The 19,927-nt window shown below is 40.4% G+C and overlaps 1 protein-coding gene across 1 annotated transcript in view; it reads left to right on the top strand.

Annotated features, from left to right (window-relative positions):
- Window positions 1-19,927, top strand: part of Wdr70 (WD repeat domain 70) — a 186,478-nt gene that overhangs the window by 1,786 nt on the left and 164,765 nt on the right. Inside the window, exons 3-5 of the mRNA XM_028767600.1 lie at window positions 3,879-3,962; window positions 15,410-15,530; window positions 18,519-18,717. Coding sequence (XP_028623433.1) covers window positions 3,879-3,962; window positions 15,410-15,530; window positions 18,519-18,717 — 404 coding nt within the window. The remainder of the gene's footprint in view (window positions 1-3,878; window positions 3,963-15,409; window positions 15,531-18,518; window positions 18,718-19,927) is intronic.

The following is a 19,927-nucleotide window of genomic DNA, read 5'->3' as shown; positions in this document are numbered from 1 at the left end:
AGTTGTTAAAAACTTTAAGGACTTGTTACATGAATCTAATTGAGCGACTGCGTCAGGTTCACGATTGGGCTATGTAGTTAGACTACATTGACTTATTTCTTTTTTATTATTTCTTTTTATTTGTTTCTTAAAATAGGACCTGGCATAGCCCAGGCTTGCTTTAAACTCTGTGTGTAGCTGAGGATGACCGTTTGCTTCTGACCCTTTTGCCTCAGTTCTTGGATTTTACAGTGTACTCTGCACCTGGTTAGATCTGTCTTTTTGTTGTTGTTTAGGGAAAAAAAAATCCCAAAATTAGAAAACAAACAAAAACTCTTAGATACCTTATTCAAGGGTAGGAGGGATGGATAGTCTGTGATTATGTTAGTAGGTGGAAGTTTTTTCCTGTTTTTAGCTTTTATGTATATATATCATAGCTCATAGTAGATCAATTAAAGGATACCTTTGTTTGTTTGTTTGTTTTTGTTTTCTCGAGACAGGGTTTCTCTGTTTAGCCCTGGCTGTCTTGGAAGTGCCCTGTAGACCAGGCTGGCCTCGAATTCAAGTGCTCTGGGATCAAAGTGTGCACCACACCGCCACTGGCTCTCATATTGTGTTTTTAAGATACTTTGTTTAAGATATTTTGTAATATTTTGCTTCTTTGTTGATAGCTTCATTCAGACATACAATGTATCTTGATCATTGGTCTCCAGACTCGTCCTCTCACTCCTTTCAGACTCCTCCATGTCTTCCTCCTCCTCTTCCACTCTGCACTCAGGTAGTGCGGCCTGCACTTACGTGGCCTCTCTACTTCTGATCATATCCCTGAAGAGAGCTATTTCCCCTTCTCCAGCAGCCATTGGTTGTGAATAGATCCTCAATTTGGGTGGGGCCTTAATGTGCCCCCTCCCTGTCCATATTGGAATTATTGCCTGGCTTCTTTTTGTGCAGGCCTTGGGAAGGTAGTTCTAGCTACTGTGAGTCCAGAGAGAGCAGGTCTTTGTCACTTCCAGAGGAAGTGTCATGTCATGTCACTCCTCCCTGTCTCCTGGCCCTTATTTTCTTCCTGAACCCTCTTCTGTGTAGTCTGCAAAGGTCACAGGGGTTGATACAGATGTGTCACTTATGGCAGAACATTCAGCAATCCTTATTCAAAGGGCTTTGACCAGTTTCGAGTCTCTAGTAACCGTCGACCGCTACAGAGAAACATTTCTCTGACTGAAGGGGAAGCAGTGCTAATCTATGAGTAGAAGCACATGCACCTAGAGGCAGGTTCACATACTGACACTGTGAGCTCCTCAGTCATAGACGTTTGACTAGGCTCATAGTACTCAGTATGAATTTCCTTCTATGGATCAGGCTTCAAGTCCAATCAGAAGAGCTGGTTACTCTCACAGCCTTCCTGCTTCTGTTTCACCAGTAGGCATGCCTTGCCGAGTCCACAGCTGGGCATCTGTTGGTGACTTTTCTCCCCCACTGTCCTACCTGGCATTTATGGCACTATGCAAAGTGAGCCAGCCGGGAGGAGTTTCAGGTCAGTTCCAGCTTGATTTCTCTCTGTGCTGTAGCCACAGTCAGTCTTGTCTTCAGCACTGGGTTTTGCCATTGGGTTATGATAGGCTGCTAAGAGCAGTGTCAGTAGTTTGTGTTGTTGTGGGAGTCTCTGGGGCCTTCTGGCACTGAGGGTTTTATGTAATAACCTATGTCTTCTAGGGGAAGCATTGTCCACCTATGCAGAATATTTCTGTCCAAGCTCCTTTAAAAATTAAGTATAAAAAATTAGTTTACTGTAACTGGAGAGATGGCTCAGTGATTAGGAGCACTGGCTCCTTTCACAGAGGATTTGAGTTAAATGCCCACCTGGAGGTTTACAACAACTCTAACTCCAGTTCTAAAATTCAACATCTTCTGGTATCTGTGGACACCAGGCACACATATGGTGCGTATGCACACATGTAAGCAAAACACTTATACTCCAAATAAAACTGAATGAATCTTAAAAAAAAAAAAAAAAAAGGTTTCCATGAGGCTTTTTTAGACACCCTAAGTTTTTTGTTTGTTTGTTTGTTTGTTTGTTTTGTTTTTTGAGACAGGGTTTCTTTTTATAGCCTGGGCTGTCCTGGTACTCACTCTGTAGACCAGGCTGGCTTCGAACTCAGAAATCCGCCTGCCTCTGCCTCCCAAGTGCTGGGATTAAAGGCGTGTGCCACCACTGCCCAGCATAGACATCCTAAGTTTTAGTTAACCTACTGGAAACTGCCTTTTCTCCCTAGTTCCCTCCCCTATTCCCACTTAAGCTTTTAACTCTCAGAGTCCTCACAACTTTGTATTGCATGTGTTCTGTCCCTTCCTTCCATTAAGACCCTTTTCCCTCCTAAGTAGGGGAAGTTTTAGGACTTTGAACGTAGTTCTGGGGATGGGGCCCGGTTCTACAGCCCCACCTCTCATATTTGGTGTTTGGTTCTTTGAGAACTTTATACTCTATTTAGGATAGTGTACTAAAAATAGCTACCAGTTGTGTATATATTTTAAGTGCTTCTGTAACAAATCACTATAAATTTAGCATTTTAAAACAACACAAAGGATTATGGGTTTAGTCCAATGTAAGCTCTTGCCTAGTAAGCATAAGGCTCTGGGTTTCACTCTTAGGTCCAAAAAATAAAACAACCCTCTAGATTTATTTTGTCATAGTTCTGTAAGTTATCAGTTCATGCAAGCTGTGTTGATTCCCCTATTCTAGAGTCAGGGCTGAAATCAGGCGTAAACATACTTGCTCTAATCTGGTAGCTCTGTCATGTTTAGAGTGAGAGCGTTGGTTCTTGGTAGTAGACTGAAGCATCTCTTTGCTTTCTGGCTATTTCTTAGCACCTTCAAATACCTTTAATTCTTATTTATTTCTTATGACCTTTAAGTCAGCTATAGTACTTTTATTCTTTCTTAGACTTTGAATCTCTTGATCTTCTACATCTTTGACTTAAGGGCTTCTTTGAATAGAACGGGCTAAATAACTAGGATAATCTTTCTGTTTCATTTTTTAAATTTTTACATACATCTTCTTGAGTGAGTCTTATTTATCCCAAGCTCACCTTGAACTTGTTTCATAGACATGGGTGGTCTTCAACTGACGGTGGTTTTTCTTCTGTGTTCTGAGTGCTGAGAGTATAGGCGTGTGTATTGAGTGTTGTGGCTCTGTGATACTGATAGGCTCTCTGCTAACTGTACTGCATCTGAGTCAGTCAGTCTGTTTAAAGTCTATCTGGGGACTTGCTTTGTCATGTGTTGGGGTATTTTCTCAGGTTCTAAGAATCCAGGGATGGATTGTTCTCATTTTCCCTGACAGATCAATGCTGTTTCAGGATGTGGGCACCGAGGTAATTAGAGGAGGAGGAGACAGTTGGCTGGCTAGTATTAGGTAGGTTCACAATCCTACGTTTAAGAATCTGAAATTTGTATGTTTTGAACATTATATTAGTGCTCAGAAGTTTGGGATTTTGGCTCTGTTTTGCTGGATACCTGTAATAATCCCAGGACTTGGGAGGCTGAGGCAGCAGGATTATGAGTTCAAGGCTAACCTGTGGTCTGAAGCAAGACTAGAAAAACTCTAGAAAACCCACCAACAAAAAAAGTTTTGTATTTTATATTTTGAATTAAGGATGCTAACCTAGTAATATCTGTGTATAAATATTCCAAATAAAAACAACATACTTGAAACACTTCTGGTCTAAGTATTTTGGGTAATAGTGAATTTGTGTATTTATGCCGTACTATTTTGTCACTATCTCGGAAACATGCTACCAAGGCACATTGAGTGGTTATTGATCTGTCAGTAAAGCTGGAGCTCCTAAAGCTTCTGTCATCTTAATGCAAGGTGATCACAGTGATGTTTGCTCTGCTCCTAGGGAAGAAAGCTCGCACATTTGACTTGGAGGCCATGTTTGAGCAAACTCGAAGGACAGCGGTGGAAAGGAGCCGGAAAACACTGGGTAAGCAGCGCAGGTATCTTCCTTCTGTTGGCTTCAATGCTGTATAAATGTTATATAATTATATTGATAGTGATAAAGCAGGGAAAAAAACCTCCAGAAATGTTGTTTTTATTTACAAACACCCATTTAATTTAAATCAGAATTGCTAAGAGAATTGTAATTGCTAGTTCTTTCTGAAAAAGAATTTAAAATATTTATTTCCCTTTTTAAACATGACAAAACTTGTATTTTGCTTGCATAGAGAAGGTCTGCATACCAGAATCTTGTAAAAGTGTGGTCTGTGGGGCCTGGAGAGATGGATCAGTGGTTAAGAGCACTGGGTTTGATCTGTAGTACTCACGTGGGTGCCCAGACGACCTGGTACTCTGTTTGAGTCTCTGTGGACAGTAGGCAGGTGTGATGCACAGACATAGATGAGACAAAACACCCATGCCCAGGGAATTTAAACAACAAAAATGTAGTTTATGAACAAACAAGGATCCACTATTATAACTTATAGGAAGCAGAATAGCAGTTTTTTTATTATCTCTCCTCCCGCCTCTGTCTGACTTTCATTTCATTTTTTTCTTTCCTGCTTACAGCGGAACCAGTATTTGGAAGGCTGGGCCAGAGGTGGCTGTCACCTTGCTTGTTGACTCAGACAGTGTAGAACACTGTGACATGCACTGAATGTGGCTGCTGCTGTTGATTCCCTGCTTTAATGAGCTGCAGGAGATACTTACTGAAGCCTTAGTCCCAGACTGGCTCTTCCAGATGGTGGGCAGTTCTAGGTACCACCTTAGGGTCTTCAGAGAACACTGGCAATGGGCTTTCTTTGGATCTAACTCAGATCTCTCTTACACTAGAGGAAGGTCTGGAGTCTGGGAACAACTGGATTTAAATCAGTGCTGTGATAGTACTTATTTACAGTTTTGAGACAGGATCACACTCTGGGATCTGGCTGACTCTTTATAGAGAGCAGGTTGGCTTTGACTTCTGTCAGTGTAGCTCCTTCAGCCTCCTGAATGCTGGGATTATAGAAATGAGCCACCATTTGAGTACTTTGATTATACCCAAAGTCAATTTTAATGACAAAGAAGAAGAGATATGGGATCTTACTACGTTACCCTGGGCAGGCTTGACTCACGGACCAAGTTATCCTTCCGTCTCAGCCTCCTGAGCTCTAGGTATTTAGGAGTCCACTACTGAGCCCAGTAGTTAGTTTTGGTTTTAAAATGCTGGATTATGGGGCTGGAAGGTAGCTCAGTGATTAAAAACACTAGATATTCTTCCAGAGCACCTGGGTGGAATTCCCAGCATCCACCTGATGGCTCACAACTCTGACCTCCAGTGTCTGGGGATATGGCACCCTCTTCCGGCCTCCATGGACACTGCACACATATGGTACCCAGACATACATGCAATCAAAAGCACTCATACATGTAACAATAATAAATAAAATGCTCAAAAGTTAAAATAGTGCATTATTTAGCAATAGCATGTGCTATATGGTTGGTGAACTTGAAGCTAATATCATTGCAAGTAAGCCTTTTTTTGTGTGATGTAATATCTATGTGCATGAATTCATATGTACATGTATAATATTTTTGAGACAGGATTTCACTGAAATTCATCATAAAGAATAGGCTGGCCTCAGACTTACAGAAATCCTCAGCCTCTGTTTCCTGAAGGCTGGGATTAAAGGCATGTGCCACTAAGACCCCCCTTCTGTCTTTTATTTATTTATTTATTTATTTATTTATTTATTTATTTAAAGACAAGGTAGCCTGAAACTTGATATGTAGGTTAGACTTGCTTCTAACTCAAAGAGATCCACCTGCTTCTACCTCTCAAGTGGTGGGATTAAAGGCATGTAACACAATGGCTGCTACTGCTTTTTTTTGAACTCCATTATGAGAAATTACAAAACTATAAATAATACTCTTTATATAACTATACGATTATTCATGGTTAGTGTTTTTTTCTGTTATTAGTATAATAATAAACATTTTTTATTTGCTTTTCCTCTCTGGCTATTTTGAAGCAAACCTTAGCCATGTTGTCTCATCTGTCTCTTACCCCTCTTCCATTCCTCCCACCCTAACTGTTTATTGAATCCAGTTCTCTGCATACGGTTAGTAAATTTCTCCCAGTGTAGTATATCCTTGCTCATGCTCTTAAAGACAGTTGGAAGTCTTGTTAGGCAAGCCTCAAACTCTCAGTTGTCTTACTTCAGCCTCCCAAATTTGAGATCATGGGGCTGTACTACCATGTCTGGTAGGATGTATGTATCTGTTTCATGTAAAGCTAGACGTGGTAGCATGTCTGGTCGTATATATGTATCTATATTCTCATGTAAAGCTAGACGTGGTAGCATGCATCTAATTGCAGTGCTTCTAGAGCAAGACAGGTGATGAAGTCAGGAGGATCCCAGGAGCTCGAGGGCCGGCTAGTCTGATGTACTCAGTGGCAAAGGAAAGTACTCGGCAACAAGGTAGAGGGCAAGGATGGATGCCAGAAGTGATGTCTCACCTTCATATGCACAGGGCTGGAGGTGGGAGGCAGAAAAAACAACTTAGTATCTTCTAAAAGGGTAAATGAAACTGTTTTTCCTACTCGGTACTTGTGATACCAGAGTGTGTGAGAGTTTCTCACCATAAAGTAACTAGGGATCTATTGGCATCAACTGAAGGTCCAGTCCTTTAGTTGAGTCTTGGTGTCATCTACCTCGAGATAGGGTTCCTCAACTTTGGATGCTAATCACAGATTCTAGGGTGTGACCTTGTCTTTGATTCCCTGGAAGCAGGGAACTGGACTGGTTTGTGAGAGTCTGGATGGTACAGATGAGCAGCCAAAGGGGAGATTCAGTGGGTTAGGTGTGTGCCTTCTCTGTTTAAACCCACCCTGAATGGTGAGCAGGTCTAGATTCATCAAAGCTAATGCTTTCTAGAAGTTTTTATAGAGTGAATGTATCGCATGTTCCCACAGTAGTAGGGCTAGCTAACGACCCTCCCTAACTTCAGTGATGTAGATGTTGGTGTGACCAAAACAGTTCCTAGCGATTAACAAAAGACAGTTCCTGTCACTCAGGATTTTAGGAACATTGAGTCAAAATACATGTCACATTGTACTCCAGCACGTCTGAAAAAATCAACTATAACGATGAAGTAAAAACAGAACAAAACATGCTATTTTGGGTGTATTTGGAAATAATAAAGGATTTAGAGAATTTTTATTCTATCAGAGGCATCTTGTGTTTAAGTGTCTCATACAAAATGCTTTGGACAACAGGTTTTTTTTTTATTTACATAAGTTATGTCATTTCTGGCCACATAGGTTCTCAATACACATTTGAAATGAAATTGAATTTAGAGCTATAGTAATTATCTCTTGTCTGTCTGTCTGTCTGTCTGTCTGTCTATCTATCTATTAACCAATCATCTATTTATATACTTGCTTGTTTTTGAGGGACAGTTTAATGTAGCTCAGGCTGGCCTTGAAACTGTATAGCCTTGACCCTACTGTGTCTACATTTCAAGTGCTGGGATTACAGAGCTATACCAGCACCACAGTTTTATGTGGTGCAAGGGGTGAAAGTTGGGTCTATATAACTAACCCAAATACTGCTTAAAAAAAATAATAGTCCTTATTTAGAGATGGTTTTAAATGGCCTAACCTATTTAGAGTTTGGCATGAAAGGTTGGAGAACCTTGGTTTAAAAAGCAGCTCTGTATCCTAGAATATGAGGAAAACTGGACAGGATTTCAATATTTTCTGATCGCTATCATGTGGGTATGATGTCATTCATCTCAGCACATTCTTGGGTAGGTTAAACATTGGGCATCTTACCTTATAAAGTACTGTTTACATATCCTTTTAAATTTCTGTTGGACATGTTTTTTTCTAAAGCATGTATACATAACACTTAAGGGGTTTTGAGGAATTATTAGGTTTATACATTTTATAAAAAGTTTGAGAATAAATTCAGTGTGTGGAACTCTGTTGGCCTAGTACCACAGTCTTTGTTCAATTTCAACTGCGGCTTCTACTGAACTCAACATGTGAATCTCTGTTGAACATTTAGTTGAAAAAGAAAAATGAGGGCTGGAGAGATAGCTCAGGGGTTAAGAGCACTGACTGTTCTTTTACAGGTCCTGAGTTCAATTTCCAGGAACCACATGGTGGCTCACAACCATCTGTAATTGGGATTCAATACCCTGCTCTGGTGTGTCTGAAGACAGCTGTAGTGTACTCATATAAATAAAATAAATAAATCTTAAAAAAAAAGAAAAAGAAAAATGAAAGTTCACTTTAGCTTCAGTAGGCTGTTTGGGATAATTTATGTATATGCAGAAGCAATTACATTCTATGGGAAATGGTTCATTTTAAGAGTTGTAAGAGATTATTTTTGTATTCTCCCAGCTTGGAGCATTAAATTATATTCAGATTATAAAATTAAACTTGATACACAATTTCATGGACTTTAAAAAGTTATTTGTGTGTTAATGTGTGTGGTATGTGTGCGTAGAGGGGGAGGTCAGGGTGATTTTCGAGAGTGCTTTCTCCTATTACATGGGTCATGGGGATTGAACTTGTGTCAACAGGCTTGGCAGCAGGTGCTTTTATAAGCTATTAGCTTGCTGGCCCTGACTTCATTATAAATGGACAAATTGTATCATGATTCTTACTGCTGATAGTGAAGTCTTTCTTTTGTTACTCAGATCATACTTAGTGGTCAAGCTTGTGTGACTGAGAATTTCCGATTTTCTGCTTTCACTTCTTCAATCCTGTGATTATAGATGTGTGTTACCATGCCTGGCTTTGACTATGGTTTTAATGGGTGATTTAATATCTGAGAAGAGAAAATACTAAAGAAAAATTTAGAAGTTAGGCTTCTGTTTTTTTTTTTTTAAAACCTCAAATTTTTTTTTCTTTTCTATTTATTTATTTATTTTATGTATTCACCATTGCTCTCTTCAGACACACCACAAGAGGGCATCAGATCCTATTACAGATGGTTGTGAGCCACCATGTGGTTGCTGGGAATTGAACTCAGGACCTCTGGAAGACCAGTCTGCTCTTAACCACTGAGCCATCTCTCCAGCCCTTTTTCTCTAGCTAAGTCTTTTATCTTCTACTGACCTAGATTGTAGATTAACTTTTCTTGGAATTATTTCATACCTTTTTTCCAAAGTACTTTAGAAAACACTAAGTTTAATATTTTCTGTTTTGAAGCTAAACCTTTTCATTTGTTTTTATGATTAGAGTACTTTTCTTGATTCATAGTAGCTACATTATCAATATCTAATGTGATTAATATAGTTTAAATGCCCCCATCTAATTTTGTTTTCTTAGTATTTTATTATTAAATAGATCAACGTTATGTGTAAATTTTCATGACTTGGTAGGTCAGTGTGTTGGTATAAATAAACAAATGAAACTTTTTCCCTTTTAATTCCTATGGGTAAATCATAGAAAATACTTAGATTGATATATTTAGTAATTTTGTTTTCTTGGTTTTTGTTTTTATTTTGAGACAAGGTCTCTGTAGCCTAGTCTGAACTCAGTGTGTATGTAACCAAAGCTGACCTCAGGTGTGTAGTAATCCTACTCTGGCCTGCTGAGCACTGGGATAACATACATAAAATACGATGTGATTTTAGAGAAATGGTTATCCAGAATTGGTATCAAGACCCATGGAAGAAAAAATGAGCAGGAAATAGGTTTGCTTTTATAAAGGCAAGGCATATTTAGAGTTTTTGTTGTACTTGTTTCTGTACTGGGTAAAAATGCCAGGGCACCTACAGCCTGGAAATCTGTTTACGTTTGGTTTCTCATCAGCCCATATGAAAACACTAATTTTTTTTCTCTATAATTTCTTCCTTGAATCCCCATTTTTTCCTTTAATCTAATGAAGCAATAGATTGGCACAAGATATCCCTCAACTGAAATGTTGATGTTTTGGTAGTAAAAAAAAGTTATCTGTTTCTGGAAAAGGGGTTCTCAGTATGTAAAATGCTGGCTGTCCTAGAACTCACTTTGTAGACTAGGCTGGACTTGGACTCAGAGATCCTGCCTCCTGGGATGAAAGGCGTGCAGCACCAGACCTGGCAAAAGCAGAAAAAGGAATCCGATGTTTTACTAGAATGAGATGAGTAATTTGGAGTACTAATTCACTGTTATGAAATTCTGAACAAGCCAGTAGCCAAGGTCACACTTGATAGGCCTTTCAAGAGAAGCGTGCTGCCTGTTGTATAAGGCGGGGGTGGGAGTGTGCTTGGTAGTGAATCCTCTAGAAAGTTAGTCCTCTAGGAAGTGCAGTGGCCTATAACTCAATTTGTTGCAGAGGCAACTAATGTTTCTATGAAGTGGGCAAGTTAATTTGTTTGTGCCTTAGAGTTTTCAGCTGTAAAGTAAATAGTATTTGCTTCAGAGAGTGTTACAAAGATTAATTTATAGAACAAAATTAAAAGCATATTGCAATTGGTAACCTCCATCTACCTGTTAACTTTTATTTGTGTTAAGGCTGATGGCCACATGCTTTTGGTTCCTTGTAGAGACATTATTAGAAGACCCAATTAAGAATGACTCATGTAGGGCTGGAGAGATGGCTCAGTGGTTAAGAGCACTGACTGCTCTGCCAGAGGTCCTGAGTTCAATTCCCAACAACCACATGGTGGCTCACAACCATCTGTAATGGGGTCTGATACACTTTTCTAGTGTGTGTCTGAAGGCAGCTGAGGTGTACTCATTAAAAAAAAAAAGACTCATGTAAGAAAAGTTTAGTGTCTTTTAGGACATGAATTCTAACATGGGGGTTTTGCCTTTGAGTCGAGGCGTGAGGGACGTGAAGTTTTCCTCCTTTGTCTGCTTTGGGAGCTTCAATGTGTTAGTTTGTCCTGAGATGGCATTCTTCATGACCACACATTGTCAAAAGTTCTAGTTGTCAAACACAGATAAGCAGACTGATAGTCATGGTAGGGCAACTGTCTTGAATACCTCTATTTGAGAGTTAAAAAATGTATACCTTGTATAGGTCCTAGTATATAGCCTGTCACTTCCCAAAGCAGTCATTGAAAGAGCAACATATTTTAATTTGGAATCCAGCTCCACCTTCCCTGGGCAGGGAGGGGCCCCGGCATGACCAGAAGCACAGTGCTGCCTCCTACGTGCAGAAGAAAGAATGAATCTCTTAGCAAGGCTAAGGGGTAATAGCAGTTAGCTAGGCAGCTAATAATTTCTGCCTTACTATACTGTCCTGATTGGGGACAGAGCATGTCTTGAGTTTAGAGAAAGCTGACCCCAGTGCTCAGCAGGTGAAAGGTTGACAAAGCAGGTGAAGTAGGAATGAAGCTGCCCCACTCAGCAAACTGACCGTGCGGCTTCTGTTCTTTATTTTGTCCAGCCATCTTCAGCACCAGAATATTGTCTCTTGGCCTCGTTAGTTCAGTGAAGAGCACAGAAAAATCAGTATTTACCTTGCCTCTTCTTGAGGAGTTCTTACTTTCTATCTTTAATATGAAAGATTGGTTTCTATTTTTTTTTCTTTTTTTTTTTGGGACAGGGTTTCTCTGTGAAGCCCTGGCTGTCCTGGAACTCACTCTGTAGACCAGGCTGGCCTGGAACTCAGAAATCCACCTGCCTCTGCCTCCCAAGTGCTGGGATTAAAGGCGTGCGCCACCACCGCCCGGCGATTGGTTTCTTTTAAATACTTGCTCCTTATTCCTTGTCTTCTATGGCCCAGCAACAAAAACTCCAAATAATAAAATATTCTTGTTATAAAGCTTTTGCCACTATTTAACTTCAGGTGTATAGTATTTAATTAAAATTTTGACTTTAAAAAATTATTTTTAAGATTTATTTATTTTACATATATGAATACATGGTTGCTATTTTCAGACACACCAGAAGAAGGCACCGGATCCCATTATAGATGGTTGTGAGCCACCATGTGGATGCTGGGAATTGAACTTAGGACCTCTGGAAAAGCAGTCAGTGCTGTTAATTGCAGAGTCATCTCCCTAGCCCTATTTTTTTTTTTTTTTTTTTTTATAAGATGGGCATCTCATTTTGTAGCACAGGCTGGCCTGAGTCTGTGTCAGCCCTCCTGATTCTGTTCCTCAGGCACTGTAATTCTAAGCATAGGAAACATCTCATTAAAAAAAAAAAAGTTAGATTCTTTTAAATTATGGGGATGGTAGCAAAGGAATGCCAATGTATCCTTGTAATTCCCTTGCTTTTCATGTTCCCTTCCCGGTTTCCAAGTGACATTAGCAGAGGAAAAAATTCTTTTGGATAAGTTTTGATGTCTAAAAGCAAACCAGCCAACCCCTAGAGACTCAGTGGAGTTGAAAGTCTGTCATAATGGGGGTAGGGAATTCAGAGGGACGAGTGCTGCTTCCAGCCCAGGACACTGAGAAGAGAGCTACCCAAGCCTTTTCCTCGGAGTGTGTTTTCCGTACCTTGGTCTGTGTTTTGCACAGTGCATTTGTGTTTGGCATAGTGTTTGCTCACTGGATCTGTCATCTGGATCACTATTTTCTTCACAGTCGTATGGAATACCGCTATCACAGTGTTTCAGCAGTATGAATTTGCTGAGCAGAGAGATTTGTTCTAACAGTCTAGATCACTTTCTCCTCCTGACTATAATAATATAGATGCTCATCACTATTTTTATTTCCTAGATCTTATACTACATTGAAATGCTACATAGAGTGATTTTGTTTAATTCTTTTCTCACTGTTGGTTATTTAGGTAGATACTTTCTTTTCCAGTGTATAAAGTTGCGATAAAATACAACATAAAATTTGTTAGGTTCAACAGTTTTTCTTAATTTGGTACTAGATCTTGCTGTGTAGCTCAGGCTGACCTTGAACCTGTAGCCTGGCTTCTGCCTCCTGAGTATTGGGATTACAGCTATACATACCTGGCCAGCTCAACCATTTAAAAAAATTGTTGTGTGTGTGTGTATGTGTGTGTGTGTGTGTGTGTGTGTGTATGTATGTGTGTGTGTATGTGTGTGTGTGTGTGTGTTTGTATGTGTGTGTGTGTATATGTGTGTGTGTGTGTGTGTGTGTGTATGTGTGTGTGTGTATGTGTGTGTGTGTGTATATGTGTGTGTGTATGTGTGTGTGTGTATATGTGTGTGTGTGTATGTGTGTGTGTGTATGCTCATGAAAGTCAGAAGGTAAAGTTGGATTCCTCCTCCATTAATCTCCATATTACTATCATCATCACCATCATCATCATCTCATTATTTTGACACAGGGCTCTAGTTTTGACTGTACTGGTTCACACTCTGTATACCAGGGAAGCTTGAACTTACAGAGATTCACTCTCCCTGCCTCCCAAGCTCTGGGGTAAAAGGTGTGCACTATCGTATCTGGCTCTTTGTGGAGGTCTGAATTGGAGCTGGCTGATCCAGGTGGGCTGGCTGGTGAGTAAGCTCCAGGGGTCAGTTTGTCTCCACTTCTGCAGCACTGAGATTACAGACGAACTCAGATTTAAAAACGTGAGTTCTGAGGATCTAAACTCGGAGCAGGTCCTTAACTATTAAAACATTTTTTGTCATGACAGTGTTTCTCTGTGTAGCCCTGGGTGTCTTGGACTTCACTCTGTAGACCGTGGTGGCCTTGATCTCACAGAGATCCGTCTGCCTCTGCCTCCCTAGTGCTGGGATTAAAGACGTTTGACACCAGCACCAACCAGCTCCACTAAAACCTATTGCCTTGCATTGATTGACTGATTGTGTGTGTGTAGTTGGGCAGTCGTTCAGGCCACTGCACAAGGTCAGAGGACAACTTGAAGGAGTCGGGTCTTGGGGATCGAACAGAGGTGGTTAGGCTTGGTAATAAACATCTTTACCTGCTGAGCTATCTCACTGGGCCTCATTTATTTTATGTATATGAGTACTCTATCTGCATGTACCTCTACCTGCATGCCAGAATAGAGGGCATCAGATCCCAGGATAGATGGTTGTGAGCCACCATGTGGTTGCTGGAAATTGAACCCAGGACCTCTGTAAGAGCAGGAGTGTTCTTATCCGCTGAGCCATCTCTCCAGCCCCTGCCCCTGGTCTTCATTTGTAAGTAGTATTTGTTTAATACTATATAGCCGTAGCCACAGCCCATCTGTATAACTAACTCTCTTTATCCTATGACACTGAAACTTCATGTCATTAAATAATAATTTGTTTTCCTCCAGCTCTTGACAATGAATTCTACTTTCTGTTTGATTTTGGACTGTTGCAGGTTATTTTATATAATCTATACTATTGAATTAGTGTATTCAGTATTTATCTTTTTTGTGACTGGTTTATTCCAGTTAGAATAGACTTCCTGGCAGTCATCCATTTCAGAATACCCTTTCTTTTAAAGACTAAATTATAATACTCCATTGTATGGATGTATACCACATTTTGCTCACCCATTTATCTGTTGATGGGCAGTTTGCTGCTCCATTTTAGATGTTTGCAATAGTGCTATGATTTGGGGCAAAAAACTACCTCTGAAAAACTCTGTTTTCAAAGCCAAGCAGGATGGTGCATGACAGTGGTGCTACCACACAAGGGGGAGAGCAGGGCTATGCTGGTAATCTGAGGCCAGCCTCATCTACACAGCAAGCTTCAGGCTGGCCCAAGACTACATAGTCAGATCTTGTTTCCAAAAAAAACTAAAACTAGTGAGGCAGTGGTGGTTGTACATGCCTTTAATCCCAGCACCTGGGAGGCAGAGACAGAGTTTGAAGTCAGCCTGGTTTACAGATCTAGTTTCAGGACAGCCAAGGCTATACAGAGAAATCCTGTCTCAAAAAAACAAAACCAAAAAAACCAAACAGCATCAAAGTATTCCTGGACTCTCTTCAGTTTCTCCTGCATCTGCCAGAAGTCAGATTTCCGTGTCATGTTATCATTGTGCTCAGCTCTTCTCATGGGGCCTGAGCCATAGGTTGTTAGTTTTCGCTGTTATTAATCCTGTTTGTAATTGTATATCTGAGTGTGGTAGGTGAATGTGAGTGCAGATTGCTTATAGACTAGGTGTGTCAGATGCTCCTGGAGCTGGTCTTAAAGGCTGTTGTGTGCTGCCTGCTTGACTATTGGGAACCAAACATGGGTCCTTCGTAAGAGGTCTCACTCTGTGGCCCTGGCTAGAGCTCTCCCTCTGTGGACCAGGCTTGCCTCCACCATACAGAGATCCACCTGCCTCTTTCTCCCGAGCTTTGGGGTTAAACGCATGTATGCTACCACAGTATCCTTTACTGTTGAGCCACCTCTAGCCCTGCCTCCACCTCCCGTGGGATTCCATTCCAGATGTGCGCCATCTCTCCTGGTTCTTGCTGTGCTGGGAATGGGACCCAGCTGTGTGTGTGTTGGGCAGGCCCCTCTAGTCACGTTGTCTTTTGTGACTTAATTTTTAGCCTAATATTGATAAATCTGACTGTTGGAAATTGTGTTTACTTTTAATTTTCAGAAGCAAGAGAAAAAGAAGAAGAAATGAACAGAGAGAAAGAATTAAGAAAACAAATTGAAGATAATGAACCAATACCGTCAGGCTCAAGTGGAGTCAGAGATAGCTCAAAATCATCATCCAGGTGCCTGGATTTTCCACAAGACTTCTAAACTCTCAGTTTCTATATGTTCATAATATAATTTAGTTTAAAAAGATCCACTGTTTCTTCACTTTAGACAGTTGAGTACTCCCAGACTGTGAAAACGCTGAGAGTCAGCTTTGGAACCTGAGAACTTGTGATACAGTGTTTTAGGAGAAAGTGATGTAAAAACACTTGCTCCATGCCTTTTGTTGAACTAGAAGCCATTTTAAAGTTCTTTTTGGCTCAGCTTGATGGTTCCATTGTATAGGCAGACATGAGTCCAACACTCTATACTAGGAATGTGCCAGCGCTCATGACTGTGACCATTTTCTGTCTTTTTTTTCATTGTTTTAATTGATTATTTTACTTATTTACATTTCAAATGTTATCCCCCTTCCCAGTTCCCCTCCACTAGGCCCTATCCCCTCCTCCCCCATCTGCTTCACTTTGGGGGAGGCCCTTTGTGGTTTTGAGGTGAGGTTTCTGTTTTTAGTCTCCGAAGAAGCTGGGATTGACAGTAAGTGCCACTGTGACAGACTCGGTGATAGTTTTTAGTGCACAGTTTTAGGGGAGGATTCTCTAGAGATCAATAAGGGCTTGTGCATGCTATATATTTTGTGCATGCCATATGTTTTTGGCCAGGAACGTCTGTTCTTTCTGCCTCTTCTTTTTGAGTACTGTCATTATAGGCGTGTGCCGTTATGCCTAGCTGTGCACACAATGGTGAACTGCTGCTTATAATGTGAATCCGTTACTGATCGTTCTTCTGCACTCCTGACTGTCTCATTGAGACATACACATACATATAGACAATCCATTACTGATCATTCTTCTGCACTCCTGACTGTCTCATTGAGACATACACATACATATAGACAATCCATTACTGATCGTTCTTCTGCACTCCTGACTGTCTCATTGAGAAATTCACATACATATAGACAATCCATTACTGACCGTTCTTCTGCACTCTTGACTGTCTCATTGAGACATACACATACATATAGACACACTCACACACATTAGCTTATTTTATTTATTTACTTATTTATTTTTTGAGGCACAGGCTTGCTTTGTAACCATTAGTGTCCTGGAGCTCACAATAAACCTTCTGTCTTCATCTCTTGGAATCTTAGGATTGCAAATGTATACCACTATGTCTGGTCATTAATATATCCTATCTATATATTTATAGTTGTTTTTTGAGATAGAGTCTCTCTAGACAGTCCTGGCTGTCCTGGAACTCATTATGTATACTGAGTTGGCATTGAATTCACAGAGATCTGATTGCTTCTGCCTCCTGAGTGCTGGGATTAAAGGTATATGTCACCCCACCCAGCTATTAATATATTTTAAAATAACTACTAGGTTATTTTTATTGTTTTGCATTTGTGATATATTGAGAATCAGTATCGCATACCTTGTAAATAGTTTCTAAAAAATCTGGAATGTTACTAAAATTTAACTTAGAACAAATTTCCATGTGTCTTGGCTTTAAAGAAAAGGCATATGGGCCAGATGTGGTAGTGCACATCTTTAGTGCCAGTACTTGGAACATGGGCCAGGAGGATCCTTGTGTGCTCAGGAGTTAGACCCTGTCTCTAAAATAAAAACAAAGAAAAATGTTATATGAACCTGCCCTGGTGGCACGTGTAAATGTCACTTGTATGAAGTGGAAGCAGGAAGATTGGGAGCTCACAGGCTGTATGAGATCCTTCTCAATCAAAAATCAAAGTTAAAGTGACAACGACCAGCACCACCATTTTGTGGATATAAATTGCCACTCATAAATTACGGACATGAAGACAGGTGTCACTGAGCTTCTGAAATATCACTTCAGTCAGGAGACAAATGTCATGTACATCTGTAAGGTAGAGACTGTTTGGTTATTTGCTTTTTAAGAAATTCACAGGCTGGGTATGGTGGCACACACCTTTAGAGTCAGCCCTTCGGAGGCAGAGACAGGTGGATCTTTGAGATTGAGGTCAACCTGGTCTATAGAATAAGTTCCTGGACAGCCAAAGCTACACAGAGAAACCCTGTCTCAAAAACAATCACAGTAAAAGTAGTGAATTTTGCTTATGAATTTATTTCCAAAATAAAACTTGGTTGTGGACATCAGTTAATGTTTGGCTCCAGACTGAACTGGGAGAAGGGCAGGGAGGAGTGACTCTAAGCTGTTCTACCCTGTGTACTGTTTTTAAGGCTTCAGTTCCTGCTTTGACACCACACTGAATCAAGGGATCCTTTGTTTTCTATCAGAGACATTTTAATCATAATTTCATGGACTTGGGTTTTTAGAATACTGAAAATATGTTAAATTAAAAAAAAGGTTTGACATTACAAGTAAAAAGCCAGACATGGAATGAAGAGCTGACACATTTCGTTCACATTCTGTGGGAATGTTAGGCTTAGATAATGAACCATGAAACTAGCCGGGCAGTGGTGGCGCACGCCTTTAATCCTAGCACTTGGGAGGCAGAGGCAGGCGGATTTCTGAGTTCGGGGCCAGCCTGGTCTACAGAGTGAGTTCCAGGACAGCCAGAGCTACACAGAGAAACCCTGTCTCAAACAACAACAACAACAACAAAAGAGATTAACATGGATCAGCTTAGCTCTCAGTCTGATGCTTACTTTTGAATTAGTTAACATAGTTAGCTTAGCATAACTGATAAGGGTCAACATTTTAGTTTAATGTTTTCAGTGGCCCGATAATCTTGCATTAAAAAAAACCCAAAAAACCTTTTCTTCATTCTGAGGGCTGGGATTAAAGGTGTGTGAACCAGCATGCCAGCCAAGACAAAGTAATATTTAAACAGTGCATTTATTCATGGAATGTTTGAGCTGCAAATGTAAACATATTTGAAAATTTCATTCATTAAAGGAGAGGTAGGGCTTCCCGAGAACTTAGTGCTGTCTGCAGAGATGCCTGGGGAGGTGAAGGGACTGCAGCAGAAAAAGAAAGAGTGTCTGTTTCTGTGTTTCCAGGGACACAAGCAGCAGTGACAGTGACGACAGTTCTGATTCATCTGATGATGAGCTAATCGGCCCTCCTTTACCCCCTAAAATGGTAGGAGAACCAGTTAATACTGTGGATGAAGGTATCCTTGGCCCTCTACCTCCACCTCTGTGTGAAGAAGGAGAAGATGATGATGATGATGAGTTAGAGGATGAAGGAGAAGAGGATGTAAGTATTCAAAGGTTTTGTATGAATTTGGAGGAGTTGTAAGTAGTATAGAGAATACTTTCCGGCTAAACTGCCAGTCATGGGCAGGATAGCCACCACCTGTTGATTATAAAAATCAGACTTGGGCTATTGATGTGGCTTAGCTGGTAAAGGTGCTTGCCTCCAGGCCTAAGGACCTGAGTTCCATCCCTGGGGTGACATGGTAGAAAGGAGAGAACTGACTCTGAAAGTTGCCCTCTGACCTCTACACACACACACACACACACACACACACACACACACACACACAGCACACAAATAAGTAGATGTAATAAAATAGGATTTTAACAAGGAGATTTGTTTTTGGTTAGTTTTTAAGTTTGCTTCACTTTGTGGTGATAGAGCTTGAACGCACAGTCTTTGAATGGTAATCAGGCCCTCTGTCACCGAGCTAGGTCCTCAGCCTTTAGCTGATTTTATTACTGTTTCCGGTTCTCTCCTGAAAATACAGCATCACTCTCCTGATACTCCATTCAGAAACAGTGATTTTAGTGAAAGGTAGAAAAGGGGAAAATGTTAAGTAGATTTTGCTAAATGGATAGTACAGGATAAAATGATAGGCCTCAGTTCATATGTGTCAGTAATCACAGTAGATGCCAGCACACTTAGCTTGTTATGTATGACCTGAGAAATTCTTGGTTACAGAACTAGGAAAGATTCTGTGATTCTATTATATTATTGGTGGAGTATCTAAACTATAATTACAGTGAAAGATTAAAGGTAAAGATACAGAAGGGTATAGCAGAAACACAGTAAGCAAGTTAGATGGTTAATGTTACAACGTCACATCAAATCATCTTTAGGCATTATAATTATTGGTAAGAGTGACCTCACTTGATGGTAAAAGGAAGTTTGCTCTTCAGGAAAGCTTGGTGGTCCCTAATCTTTGTGCATCTGAGGTGTTTGCAGATGTGTGAATACTGACAGAATTGCAAGGGGAAATGGATGAACACACTGTTAGAATGAGAAAGTCGCCATGTGAGGACATTAGTCAGAAGTATAGGTTTGAGTAATACAAGCAAACAGACTCGAGCTATTGAACACAGGTAGTTCCCTCATTGAGTATTTTCTTTTCAAGCATACATAGGCAGTCAAAACCCACAACAATATCTAGGCCATCAAGTGCTATGGAAAGATGAACTTCTGAGGAACCAAGTTGAAGAGGTGCTCA

Source organism: Grammomys surdaster, unplaced genomic scaffold, assembly GCF_004785775.1.
Source record: "Grammomys surdaster isolate TR1022 unplaced genomic scaffold, NIH_TR_1.0 174, whole genome shotgun sequence".
In the NCBI taxonomy this organism is placed as follows: domain Eukaryota; kingdom Metazoa; phylum Chordata; class Mammalia; order Rodentia; family Muridae; genus Grammomys; species Grammomys surdaster.
The sequence above is the reverse complement of the archived record's forward strand: the minus strand, read 5'-3'. Positions and strand labels throughout refer to the sequence as shown.